A 14,308-nucleotide genomic window follows, 5' to 3' on the forward strand; every position below is an offset into this window, starting at 1 on the left:
ATGTTGATTTTTCCTCTATGGTATTATGGTATTCAAATTTGGGGCAGCGCCGCCCCAAGAACATCCAAAAAATACAATCATTCCAATCCATCTGCCTTCGCACTATTACAAAATCCCCCTGGTATGTAAGTAACAAAACCCTTCACTCTGACCTGAGAATAAATTACGTAAACCAAGTCACTAAAACTGCTTACCAAAAACTCCACAAAAAATTTAGCTCTCATAGTAACCCCAACATTAGTAGTTATCTTGCTTCTCAACACATCCCTGACAACCCCCCACGAAGACTCAAACGAACATTGGTTAGAGACCTCCTCCATTAATTAATAAAATACCCAAGTAGGTAGCTCCATTGGGAGCCCTCCTACATCGTGCTATTTTTCATGTTATGTAATCCTCTTCATCATTATTACTTGTTGTGCTTAATTGTATAGTTGTATATTTTCTTATTGAATAAAAAAAAAAAAGTTTTTTTTTTGTGTCAATAAAATTTGTTAAAAATATTAAAATTACTTAAATACATAGACATAGTTTTTTTTTAATTAGCATTTAAAGTTCAATTTTTGACAATATTTATATCAAATTTAAAATTTAATAATAATTTTGTAGTTAAAAATGTATAAAATGTTAGATTAATATGCTATCTAAAAGGACCATAACCGTTGTAGAGGTACTTACAACGGATATGCAGACCCTGAAATTTCAACAAGACATGTGACAATTAAAGGTTATTTAATATGCTAGAATTATATTAAAATATAAAAGGCACCTATTATTGTAAATGAAAAAATTTTTCTTTTTGAATAATATTTGTTTATTATATAAGCAAAGTAAATATTATATTAAACGAATGGTTAAGAATTGTATTGTAATATATGGGTTAAGAACTTAAACCTACATAATAAATAGGTTCTGTATGGTGGGTGTTCATTTAATATTAATGTATAATAAGGACCCCTTAGAATAAATAATATGTCAAAATAATATAGATATACACCTCAATATGCACTATACCTAACGAATATATTATTTATCATATAAAATATAAATTTAAATGTAGGTATATTTAAGGAAACACCTTGTCATAACTCAATATATTACTATACCTAATACTTACTATAGTGACTTACAGAAATGTTTTTAATAGGTATACCTAGGTACTTTATTATAATTCTCTTTTGGTACTCAGTAGTACCACCCGACAGGTCAAGCCAGCAAGTCTCTAGGCCAAGAGCGTTTGAATATTTTATTCTGTTTATCATAAATTGTTCTAATTATACTATTATTTCGACTTAAAATATATTTTGTTTTTTAAATTTATTTTGAAATGATTGATTCTCATTTTAATGGCATAATTATTCGAAGACGGATGGGTGTATTGAATGGTAAACAGCTAAATATTAAGCCAATAGGATTTGGCGAAGGAAATTATTTACGGAAATTTTCCATTGCTACAAGTTTACATGGTGTAATTTATTTAGGGGAACCCAAACGACCATATTTAGAAAGGTTGGTATCAGACAAAATATGTTATTCTTATTAATTGTACGAACAAATGTGTTATAACTTATAAGTATAACTTTAAAATTAAATTTAAATACAGATTAAATAATTATTTTTTTGTGATTTTGTGCAAAGGTTGTTCAAGTGACGGTAGGTAGTGAGTTGGCATAGTGATTTCGGCATATGAGATATGACGATTTTTCATTGGGTTTGACCCGGGAGGTCCGTTTCCTAAATAATTAATATACCTTCAAAAAAAAAAAAAAAACGCTTGCCAAGTCAGGGATTGGCATGTAAACTTTCTAGATTTTCAATGTTTAGAAATGTATTAACTGATATCACAATATCACACCCAATCGGTATAATAATTTGAATCTAGAAAAATTTTGGTGTGCCCCACAAAAAATCATTTTCATTTTGTGAGATGGATCTCCGAAACCAGAGAGCAGATTTTAGTGTTTGGGGTCTTGGTAGATTCACATTGGCTAGGAGAAGTGCAGTGAAGATTTTCAGAACTTTATCTTTAATAGTTAATTCACTACAGAACATTAAAAATTTTATTGGGCGTTTTTTGATGTTTTTCAACTTTACAGTTTTGTAGTGGATTAACGATTGGAGATCAAGTTCTGAAAATCTTCTCTGCACTTTTCCTAGCCAATGTGAATCTAACAAGAGTACAAGACCCCAAACAACAAAATCTGTTCTCCAGTTTTGGAAATCTACCTCGCTAAATGAAAATCTAGCGAAAAATAACTCTTTTTTTATCTGTGAAAAATTAAATAATTTTTTTTTAAAAATAATAGGTATTAATTCTGCAAATGTGCTGTATGCAGTACATTATTGCATGTACGGATTTTGCAAATCATTTTCTAGCTAAATTTCATGAAATGTTTAATATTCATATTATGTCTTGTTTGAAAATTGAATACTAGATTCCTCATAAGTTGTTATTGTTTGAAATACAAAAAAAAATTGAACGTAAATCCACAAATAATTTTTATGAGCATCTGAAGTTTAACTGTTGACAAAATTTGATATTCTTGCAAAAAATAACGATTTTTTTATTTTATTGTAGGTAGGTACTTGAAAAATAAACATAACCGTAGATATTTAATACTATTTTCATCAAATGTTTACATTATCATTTTCTACAATAATGGTATAATTTTCTAAACTTTTTGAGCATTTATAGACATTTTTTTTAGTTTTTTTTTCTATTCATGTCAATAATATTGTTAAATTATCGTTATCGTAAAAGGGTTTAACGTCAATCTTTATAATAATTGTGAAGAACGCAGGGTGTATTAATCTGGAAAATAACTGGTTGGAACGTATAAACTCCGGAACTTTTAAGTGACTATTGATTTTAATGATTTTTCCAGATATTATAGTAAGTTAACTGTTAACAAGATGGTTTATTGGCTTATATAATAAACGTAAATTTCATATTAATACAATTATATAAATAATACATACTATACTATAAGTGGGATATATTTAATATATATTTTTTATATTCATAAAAATAAAATGTCCACATAGACACGTCATAGTAAAAAAAATTTCCAATCAATTTTTCTATCTTTATACAGGCAAGATTTTAAAATATTTTTTAATTTTATATGCGTCCCCCAAACAAGTTAATTATTTTTTTTGTGATAACTTTAAAATATCATATTTTTGTATATAACCAGGATATTTTGGATTTGTGTCATATCATTGGTGTTTCTTATGTGTGGATGTCAAATACAACAGTTGTATAACAATTGGATGGAAGGAGATATTATGACAATATTAAATGAAAGTAATAGAAATGTTTCAGCCTTGAATGATGTACCATTCCCTGGAATCACAATATGTAGTGATTTGCAATTGCAGAACCTTGACAATAATTTAACCATTTTAAATCAAACGCTTGATAGGTACGTATAACGTACTTACTCATATAGGACCTTTGACCAACCTGCTAATTATATAATAATATTCTATATAACATATTATGCATATCAGAAAATATATATTTATTTCAGAGAATATGAAGATAGCATAAACTTAATGTGTCATGTTTATGAACCTAATCTAAATATCGGTCAACATTCCATAAGTTCAAAAACATGGGATTTATTACTAAACGTAAGATTTTATGGCAATATTGATTGAATGTGGTCTGTGTGACTTAGGTAGTTAGGTACGCTTAATCTTAAACACCAATTGGTTGGCGAAGAATGTAGTCTAGAACTTCACAGTTCCTGTAGAATGTAGATAGATTAAACATCAGAATGTTCATATACCTATTAATATATTATAGACTATGGGCTAATATAACTAATAAATAAACTAAAAAATAATATATTAACTTATATTTAAATGTCATATTTATTCAAGATTTAGAACGGAGTATTAGTTATTTATTGATTGTAATATATTAATTATACTATTTATACTAATAACTTGTAAGTACAGTGTCGCAACTAGGTTTTATGGGGCACTGATGCGAAAAATGTTATAGGGCCCCTGTGGCCTGTACTTGTACTCCAATATAATGAATAAAAGTTTGTGCCACAACTAACGTTTGGTAGACGCCCAGACCCTAATGCGAGACAACATTTTATGGCCTCCAATTTTTAACAAATTTCCAAGTACTGTAGTAGTTATGTTGGTTATAATAAGTTCATCGTACTTTCATAGATGATTGATATAAATAAATTACACAAATATTAATTTTTGGGAGGGGGGATTGACTCCCCCCATCTACTCATGTATACGTGTCTGTAGGTACCTAAGTAATAATTAATATATACGTACATATTATTTATTATTTATATTTTATTTTAGTTTTTTACCTTAATAATTATTAAACTTAAATATTGAGTGGCAATTTACAGGTAGATAGGTGTATCTATTTACATGAAAATGCAATTGAATATTATTTTAAATAATTATAAAACCACTTAATTGTTCAAGATAGTGTTAGATAACAATAATAATAGGTACTTAACTTGATGATTTATATGCACCACCAGCAAGAACAAGGCTAGGTGCTTATGTGGTTCATACAAAACTGACAAATAAAAAAAGTTTTTATTATTTATTTCAAACAATGTTTCATATTACTTAAGTTCATTTAAAACAAATTAAACATTACATTTACTACGAGAAAATAATTACTAGTATTTTATGAAATATACGGTTTTAATATGTCTGTATTTTTTTTAAGGCTCATAGAATTTTTTGTAAACAACGTGTTATATCAATAACTTGGATTAGAGAAAAAATCAATGTACCTTGTCAATATTTCCAACCAGTATATACAATTTATGGAGTTTGTTATTCATTGAATATGGTTCCTTTTCATCAACTGCTTAATAATGACTATAATCAAGTGTAAGTTAGTATTGAATACCTATAACCTATATAGGCCGATACCTACCTACCTATAATCTATTTCATAAAAATCAAAATTAAGAATCTTGATAATCCATGTACTATATACTTATATATTAATATATTATTATTATATGCTTTATGCATCGTATGTATAGATTATCGAATTTGAATCATACTAAAGCAGATATTATAACAAATGCAACAAACACTGCATGGGATCCAGAAATTGGATTTAATAAAAACGCAAAGCCATTTAATTTACCATGGAAAGTTATAGGTGATACTGTCGAAGATTCTGTTATAATAAGATTCAATTTACAAAACGAAAACACTAGAAAACACTGTCCTAAAACTGATAAAGGAATGACGGTAGGTGTATATTTACAATTTAGGTAGGTACACCTACCTGTTTAAAATTATTTATCTCTACACAAAAAACATAAAATTACATACAATTTCGAATGCTTATAATGATTTGATTTGCTATAATTTGTTATAGTTATTTTTACATAGTCCGATTGATGTACCTGCTAATATCCAACCTACAGCTTATATTGCTGTCAACAATATAGCTTATATTACAACAACATTTACTTGGTTAACAACATCTGAAAGTATTTTAGGTTGGAAACCGGATATGCGACACTGTTATTATCAACACGAGAGGACTTTAAAGTTTTTCAGAATATATACAATTAATAACTGTGATATTGAGTGTAGAGCCAATAATTCATTAAAGATGTGTGGTTGTGTGGCTTACTACCACCCAAGTGAGCATAATATTTTTAGTACCTATACCAATAATAGTACCTAATATAGTATAATATCCATTGGTTTAAATTTTAGTAAGGGCACTAGGGCATCTTTATTATTCAAAGAATATACCTATTTAAGTCAGTGGTTAAAACCACATTTTTCAATTAAAGGATATATAGGTACCTACTATTAATACTGTGACTACCTACCTCCCCTTCCAATTTTAAATGCTTGTATAGGCAGTGGCGTTATTTCAGTTTTCAATAGAGGGAGAGTAAAAGTTAAAAAAACTAGTCCCTTTGCTCGCGATTAACTACAAATTTATCATTGTTACAGTAATTTCTTAATAAACAGTAAGATACTTTATCCAAATATTAAGGAAATAAAATATAATAATGGTTAAACGGAAACAACTGGCCAACGGCCAACCGAGTTGCTTTTAAAAAATCGTTGAATTATATTGTATTTAATAGGTATATTAAAATATTACATATTATTAAACAATTTAATATAAACATGTCATATAATATAATAATTAACAGAATACTGAATAGGTAACTACTAGTTACTAACTAGTAATTTTGACCACGAGGTGCGGAGTTTAGCGAAAATGCCAGTTCAATCTTAAGTGCAAATCCGGGTGGATTTTCTCGCTGGAAAACTGTGTAGGAAAAAATAACCACCATCCCCCCAGCCACCGTGTACTATTAAAACAATTATTCGTTACTTACTACTAACAAGTTACAACCTACATTAATATAAATTACGTTATATACAGGAGATATAAACACTCCAATATGCGGTTCTGAAAATTACAAATGTATGCGACAGTATTCAAATGATGGTAAGCTACATACTATTTTACTATAATAATACAAAAACATAATAATTAATGCAACATTATATTTTTTTTTAGTTTATTCAATCTTTGACAAACATTTGTTTACTATAAATACTACAAATGATTGTAATTGTTTAAATGTCTGTACAGAAATCAGATTCAAACATAACGTTGTATACACGCATAGGAATTTGACAAAGAAAGTTAAAAATCCCCAAAAACGGTTGAAATATTTAATTAATTTTGGGATTTTAAACATAATATTTTTTATAATTGAATTTATTTATTTAGATATCCATACAAATCAATTATCGTTATGTACTACAAGAGAAATTTATGGGGTGTACAAAGAACTGCCTTGATACCAGTTAATGAATTTTTAGGTGAGTAGGTATATAAACACCGCTGCAGCACTTAACAACTATTATTTATTAACTCAACTCTTTATTAATATAACCTATAGGGTATATAAGAAGTGTAGGTACCTATTATAATATAATAGAAACATTTAATCATTATTCATCTATTGTCCTTCTTTTCCTTACTCCTTAGGTAATATTAATTTTTCTGTTGACAGTTCTTTAACTTTTTAAGTAGGTAGCTAGGTACTTCAGCTACCTACTTCTAATAAAATATCTAAATTAAATATTTAATTTAATATACAAAACATTTTTTTTTTCAAAACTGCACAATAATCGAAATTTATTTTTTAGATTCAATAAAACTTATATATATAATGTGTTTTTTTAGGTAATATTGGTGGATCTTTAGGATTATTTCTTGGCGCAAGCATAATTAGTGTGTTTGAACTAATATACTTTTTTGTAATACGATTATACGTTGATCGGTGGAACAAAAACAAAGTAAAAAGAAATTTTAAAAAAACTCGTAAACTTCCTCTAGTGTAGGTATAGTATATTTCGAGTGTAAGTACCTACTTACCATCGTTGAAGAGTAATCATCAATGACCAATCATTGTAGGTATTTGAAAAATCGATTTTAAGCACAGCAGATGACCTCAGTATCTATTTCTAAGGATAGTTCATCTTATATATTTGCATTGTTGTAAGTGTTTTATTAATTCAGTAAATGGTAGTCTCAGAGGCGTAAATTTAGTTAAAAATCTGGGGGGGGGGCTATAAATATAATATAATATTACCAGTCATTACAGCGCTTACTAATATTATTAGCGATCGCTTTTAGGAAGTCTTCAACGTTTATTTCATAATTTTGGATTCTTGTACATAGTTCTTTCATTCTTCTTTCTATAGTTTGGGTCAATCCTAGTTTTATTCTTTTGTTGAATGGCTCACCTACATCATTTAAAGCCAACTTTGTTAGATCTGCAGCTATTTCATTTTTAATTTTTCTAAGTAATTGGTCAGTTGGAATTACACCTTGATCGTGTTTATTTTGAGTACCATATTGTTAAAAATGCCGAAAAACACCATCGTGGCATACATTATATATATATTGTATTTTTAGGGACTTAGGGTATAAGAAAATGTTTATAAAATCACAATTTTTAACATAATATACGATATTTATTTAATTTTTTTAGGTACAGATCAGGTAATAATAATATATACAATTAATAATTTATTTTATTTCTAATATATAATTTATAAAATAATATTAAAATAAAATTCTTATAAATTATTTATATTTAGTCAATCCCCAGTATAATTCTATACTAGGCATTTTTTTTCCTAGTGAGGGGATTTTTTTTCGTAATTCGATTACTCAGCCAACCACCACGGTGGTGTGTCCTGGGTAACGCTAATAGGCTGAAGGGACTCAACTCGAACAACCTAACAATATTGGTCGGATTCAACTCCGATAACCCATAAGTATTTGCGGGACTCAATTCAATGTTATCAGTGAATAGGTCTGAAGTATAATTAGCTTAAACTTCCTAACTAATATAAAATATATTTAGAAAATGTCATTGTTTATGGAGAACAGTAAATATCTACGTACCTACCTAATGGTAAATAGTTTCAACTCTTAATATTTTAGATTCTGAGCGAAGGGAAAGAAGCTATTGATTTTACATTGATGTGTGTTTTTTTCTGTCTGTCATCAACTTTTGGGATATCTAGTAAAACTTAATAAAAAATCCCATCAACTAAAATGTATTATTCTATATTTAATATTCAAATATCAAACTTCTATCACATTTTAAAGATCTTAGGTAGCGTTATTTTTGACTCAAAATTAATTTTTTCATCACATATATAGGTACCGAAATTATAAAAAATAAAGTGATGCGTAATTTATTATTTCGGTTTCATTAAACGAACATAAAATTTTAGATATTAGTAATTTCTTATTATTAGTACATACTTAGGTAATTTTATTAATTCTTCTAACTACCTATTTATTCTTCTCTTGTTCACTCTGATTTGGATTAACAATACTTCGAGTCTTCGAAATAAAATAATATTATTGAATCGTTCTTACGTGTTTAATTTCTTTATACTTTAATAATGTAAGTAAATATATACCTCTCCATGACGCCATGGCACGTTCAAACTAATTTTAAAATTTACCAATTTAGAAAGGCGCATGCTATTATATATTATCAGTGTTGGTATCAATTATCAATGCTATTACGTAGGTCATTTACTTTTGAGTTTTGGGCGACATAGTCCCGAACTTCTTCCCTCATCCACAGAAAAATAAGCTACCCCAGCTAATGCAAGGAATACCAATATATTCTATCTCATTCCTTCCAGTACTAATTATATGTCTTTTTTTTTTGTGATTTCATCACTACATGGGAGCCGTACGCTTTCACATTCCTTGGTCCCAAACGTTTCTTGACCCCTCGGCCCTCACATTCCTTGGCCCCTACTAATTATATGTCTAATAGTCCCAATAAACTTCTAAATCCTAATAGTTGCAGACTTGCAGCCTGCAGGTGATTCTAATATAAGTACCTAGGTATTTAATTTTGTTTAGCAATTACCATTTTATATATTTTTGTAGTTTTTTTAAAATTGCATATTCTTGCACAATGTTACCTGTTTGTAAATGTATAACAGCGTTGTAAGTTGTATTTCTTTTTATATTCTTCACATCATTATGATGTAGGCTTATTTATTTTTTTGTGAACAGGGGTGGCTCCAGAGACATTGTTGTGTGTGGGGTGAGGGGGCTAAGTCTTAATTAAAAAAAAACTTTCGATATTACCTTAATGTTTTTTTTTAAAATTTGTTTTTAACAATATAACATTTTTTAGAAATACACCCTTGAGGTGGGAGGGCTGCCCCTAGGACCACACCTGTAGCCGCCCCTGTTAGGTACTATTCATGAACGCACAATAACAACTTTGTGTGGTTATATATTTAAGTGGTCAAGTAGGACTAAGGTAGTTTAGCCGTATAGGAGTTTGCATTATTTTTTTTATGATTAACAGGATATAGCTTTTTAAGCACAAAATGTGGTTTGTTTATCCACAAGTTAAAATAATGTATAGTTTTTACTTTGTAATTTTTTTTTTTACTTTTTGAATCTCAAGTAATTTTTTTAGCATTTATTCAATTTAAATTTATTTTATATTTAGGCATTTTTTGTTCTTTATCAATATCTATGTAATATTTTTATTCATTTTCATTTACACTCGATGTTTTTGATGGTAATTATAAATTTGCATTAATAATAATATCATCATTTGTATAAAGATAGTCTGTTAAATAGGTTTATTTAAAAACAGTATTAAAATTTAAAATAATAGAAATCATTAATTTCATTTTTTTAAATTTCTTCGTAATATTATAATTTAAATAATTTTTACTAATTAATAATTATAATACATTTCTAATATTTTATGGTCATTATTGGGTAATTTTTTTTAGGTTCATTAAAATCCTAGTCTTACAGTAATAAGTAATAACTAAAAGGTAATTAGTGATAATATGTTATACACTGGTACCTAATTAGTAAATAAATTATTTTAATGGAATTTAATTTTAAGCTTAAAATGTATTAAAAGGTTAGGTAATGGTATTATATTATCTTGGTTTACATTTATACAATATTACAATTTATATTGTAAGTATAGTAGCATTGATTATGAACACTAGTTCTCCCGGAGTGTAAATAGTAAATATTGTAGTTTAAATAAATAAAATAAATAATATTAAATAGTCATTACTCATTATAAACTATAAAGTGTAAGCGTCAAACCTACAAATTAAATTAAAAGAACATCAAAAGATAACATGGACATTGAATCCTTATTATAAATTGATTTTGCATTATTATACAATATGGTTGACAGGTAAGTAGTTAAATCTGAAACGAATGACTTGTTATTATAACAAGGCATGTGTATATTTAAATAAATACCACTGATGCCAATCAATTGCAATTGGGCAAAAAGAGTATAAGACACACACAAGATATTGAATGACATAAATTACTTTATTTATGAAAAACATTAGAATTTTTAAGAAATATTATATAAATAAGTTTTTTATGATACATACAAATAATGAACATTAATATTGAACATCTCAATTTCAAAAAATAAAAGTACCAGTCTTGTAAGTTTCATAATACTTACCTAGATATTAAATACAAAATATATGTCTATTATGACAACAAAATTATACAGTAAATAAATTATTGATGGTGATATTCATAGAAACAATTCCTTTTTTTTGTTATACACAAATGTACATTGCACTTTGTGCAAGTCATATGAGTTTTTTTTGGACATCCCTCGTTTTTACATAAGGTTGCATCTTTCAAGTCATCAAATTCAGGTAAGTGATTTATATGATCATAGCGTAGTTCATCAGGAGAGTTTGAACTATCTGAACTATCATCTTCACAATTTGTTGATACATATTTTGGTTGTTTAATAGATTTAGGGGATAATATTGGACTTTCACAATTCCTTGGTGCAATTTCAGTGTTCCCTACAGTTATAAGTGTTTGAGCTAATTTTTGCTTAAATGAAAAAAAGTCCATAGTATTTTTTTTTGGTAAATTAGCTGCTTGAGCATCGTTTGTATATTCCAACCAAGAATTACAAATTCCCATGTCAAAAAAGTGAAAAAGCATATGTAAGGTCCATTCTTGAGATTTTAAAAATACCCTATAAATACCAGTTAGGTGATCGTTTATAAATACACCTCTTATAGTATCATTGTATAATTTCACAATTTCTGGACGACTTACTTCAATATAAGATTTTTTTTTTCTGTCGTAACGTTCAATTATATCTGGCTGCCCTGAAGTTATAAAATTTGAAGCAAGAGTTATCGTTTTCTTATCAAACCATTTGATGATGCCAATTTTTTCATCGGCCGAGCTTACTTCATAAGAAGCTCCCCTTCCTAACTTTTTGAGTTCTCTATTACTTAATATGGGGGGTTTTGCAAAACTATTTATGCGAACAAGCCCAGCTGCTTTAATTCTTAGGTAATCAAGTGACATAAATAAATTGTATGATCCAAAAAAATGATCAAAAAATAAAATATGTTTATCCATTTCTAAATGTTCTACTAATTTTAGTACAACAGAACCACCTAGGCCATATTTGTTTTGTATTTCAGGATTCAATTCAATCATATTTTCCTGATGTAAAATTATGTTGTAGACTATTCCATTCTGTGAGCAAAGTAAAAATGTTTTAACACCCCACGGACAGGGTTTGTCTTCCATATTGTAATGTAATTCATCTAGCTCTCCATTAAAGACAATCTTTTGTTTACCAGCAGCTAAATAAGTTTCCACTGGCAATTTTTTACATTGATTTAAAAAAGAATTATATAATGGTCTAACTGTTATAAATGTATCTATGTTATTAGTTGGAATGTTGTTATTGTCAATAACATGAAAACATGATCTTAAAATAAGAAAACGATCTAATGCCATATTATCAGCAATTCCATTTATTCTGAAGTTATCCTTCCAATACATATGAAAGCTAGTGTTTTTAAAACAACCAATAATTAAGTGTATTCCGACAAACACTTTTATTTCTCCTGGTGTAGTATCTACATAATTTTCAATACATTTTTGCTTAGCATTCAGATTAGTATATTTTGCCATATTTTCAAACTCTACCTCAGGAAAATAATTCATAAAATATTCTATAGGAGATAAAGTTTGATGAGTTGTTGATATTTCTGGAACTAATGCTTGAATGTTTAAAGGTTTAGATATAAATGGTTTATTAGTCCATTGAATATCTGTATTTTGTACAAATGGTAGATTTACCGTTGGCGTTTGATCATTAGGTGTGCATCGTGGTGTAAACTGTAGAGCAGGTGATCTCTTGAACTGTTGAATAAATTCATCATTAAAAGATTTTTCTTCTTCAGAACATAATGTAGTACTTGGTTGTGATACAGAATTTGTACTGGATGGTTCTATAAAATAAATCTAAATATGTAAATTATCAAACATAAGAAATAAATTAGAATTATTTCATGTACCATTGGCTTCAATAAAAAGGTCATCATCAGATTCTTCAATTGGCTTAAATACACTTAATTCTGCTTCTTCAATTTCTTTTAGTATTTTATCTAGTTCCGAACGAGGATAAACACCATCTTCATCAATATCATCATCGTCATCATCATCAGATAACCCTGACAACTCTGAATCCATACCATCGCCAATCATATCCATTATATCACGATAACAATGTTTTTTCGCCATGTTTTGGATTACGATTCAAACAAAATTTTGAACTAAATATAAAAATAAAATAGAATACGTGTTGAAGTAATATGCATTAACTACAACATAGCACATAGGTATATGCATATATATACCTATTAATAGTAATCCAAAGCATGAAAACATATAAATAGATATATAATATTATACTATCCTAAGTAATAATATAATATCAATCATGGCTTAAATATATTTAAGTATATTTTTGCCATGATATCGATATTAATTATTCAATCTATTCTAGTATATTAGTATATTATTAGTATGTTATTAATATTTATTATTTATTATTCTGTTTTACATTTTAGTACCTACCTATTAGCATGTAATATATTAACGTAACAATAACTGAAAACTGAAATAGAATATTTGCAAATTATTATATTGAATTCAACTACTACAAATAGAACCCAGTAACCCACTACTTGTAGAACTCGCTACTCAGAAACATATATCACGGACTATATTATACAGGAATGTCAGGAATAACAGAATACGAAACGATGTGTCTTATCAATAATATTTTTGAATCTCTGACCACAGAATAAATGATAAGTGAAAACAGATTGTGCACTTCTTATGCTGCAATCTGTTTTTATTTAATCTGTGGTCATCTTCTAATCTTGCGGCTAGACACTTCGCAGTTTCGCACTTAAGGCAGTGGCGTAATTAGGAATTTGGTTTGGGGGGGGGGATATACATTTTTAGCAAACCAGATATATCCCCCCCCCTAATTACACCCCTTACTTAAAGAGGATACCTGGATACCGGTAGAATCAAAACTAATGCAATATAATTCCTAAAATGGATTTTTTTGACGATATTTAATACTTACCTAACTGAAATGATAAAATCTAGTTAAAAAGTCTACAAAATCAAATATTTTAAGTTATATCGAAGAGTCTCGCTAGACTCCTTTCTGTGCGTAAGAAACTAAGAAACATCGAGAAAAAACAGCACACAAATAACGATAGCGAGACTATTATACTAGACTATTAAATAATTTATTATAAAAATATTATAAGTATCAATAAAGATATCCGGGGCCAATGAACAACAACACTGAAGATCCCAGAGACATACTACACAAATATGTACATAATTTCCTATTTTTTTGTTTTA

The 14,308-nt window shown here is 28.0% G+C and overlaps 2 protein-coding genes across 3 annotated transcripts; one reads left to right on the forward strand and one right to left on the reverse strand.

Moving 5' to 3' along the window:
* Window positions 1-1,424: 1,424 nt before the first annotated feature.
* On the forward strand, window positions 1,425-10,576 carry LOC132939724 (pickpocket protein 28-like). 2 transcript variants are annotated; one of them, XM_061007053.1, is made up of 10 exons: window positions 1,425-1,509; window positions 3,198-3,425; window positions 3,534-3,636; window positions 4,721-4,887; window positions 5,046-5,259; window positions 5,390-5,660; window positions 6,425-6,490; window positions 6,563-6,710; window positions 6,779-6,870; window positions 7,238-10,576. In XM_061007053.1, the coding sequence occupies exons 2-10, from the start codon at window positions 3,235-3,237 to the stop codon at window positions 7,393-7,395; spliced, it is 1,410 nt and encodes a 469-aa protein (XP_060863036.1). In that variant the 5' UTR covers window positions 1,425-1,509; window positions 3,198-3,234; the 3' UTR covers window positions 7,396-10,576. The 2 variants fall into 2 exon arrangements, with proteins under 2 accessions (XP_060863036.1, XP_060863037.1); XM_061007054.1 differs by lacking the exon at window positions 1,425-1,509 and adding an exon at window positions 1,642-1,653.
* Window positions 10,577-10,894: 318 nt separating this feature from the next.
* On the reverse strand, window positions 10,895-13,652 carry LOC132938647 (piggyBac transposable element-derived protein 2-like). Its single transcript, XM_061005596.1, has 3 exons — window positions 13,502-13,652; window positions 12,940-13,197; window positions 10,895-12,873 (listed from the first exon to the last, which is right to left on the reverse strand). The coding sequence occupies exons 2-3, from the start codon at window positions 13,163-13,165 to the stop codon at window positions 11,117-11,119; spliced, it is 1,983 nt and encodes a 660-aa protein (XP_060861579.1). The 5' UTR covers window positions 13,166-13,197; window positions 13,502-13,652; the 3' UTR covers window positions 10,895-11,116.
* Between the last annotated feature and the right edge of the window lie 656 nt (window positions 13,653-14,308).

This window comes from Metopolophium dirhodum, chromosome 2 (genome assembly GCF_019925205.1).
Source record: "Metopolophium dirhodum isolate CAU chromosome 2, ASM1992520v1, whole genome shotgun sequence".
NCBI classification, from domain to species: Eukaryota; Metazoa; Arthropoda; class Insecta; order Hemiptera; family Aphididae; genus Metopolophium; species Metopolophium dirhodum.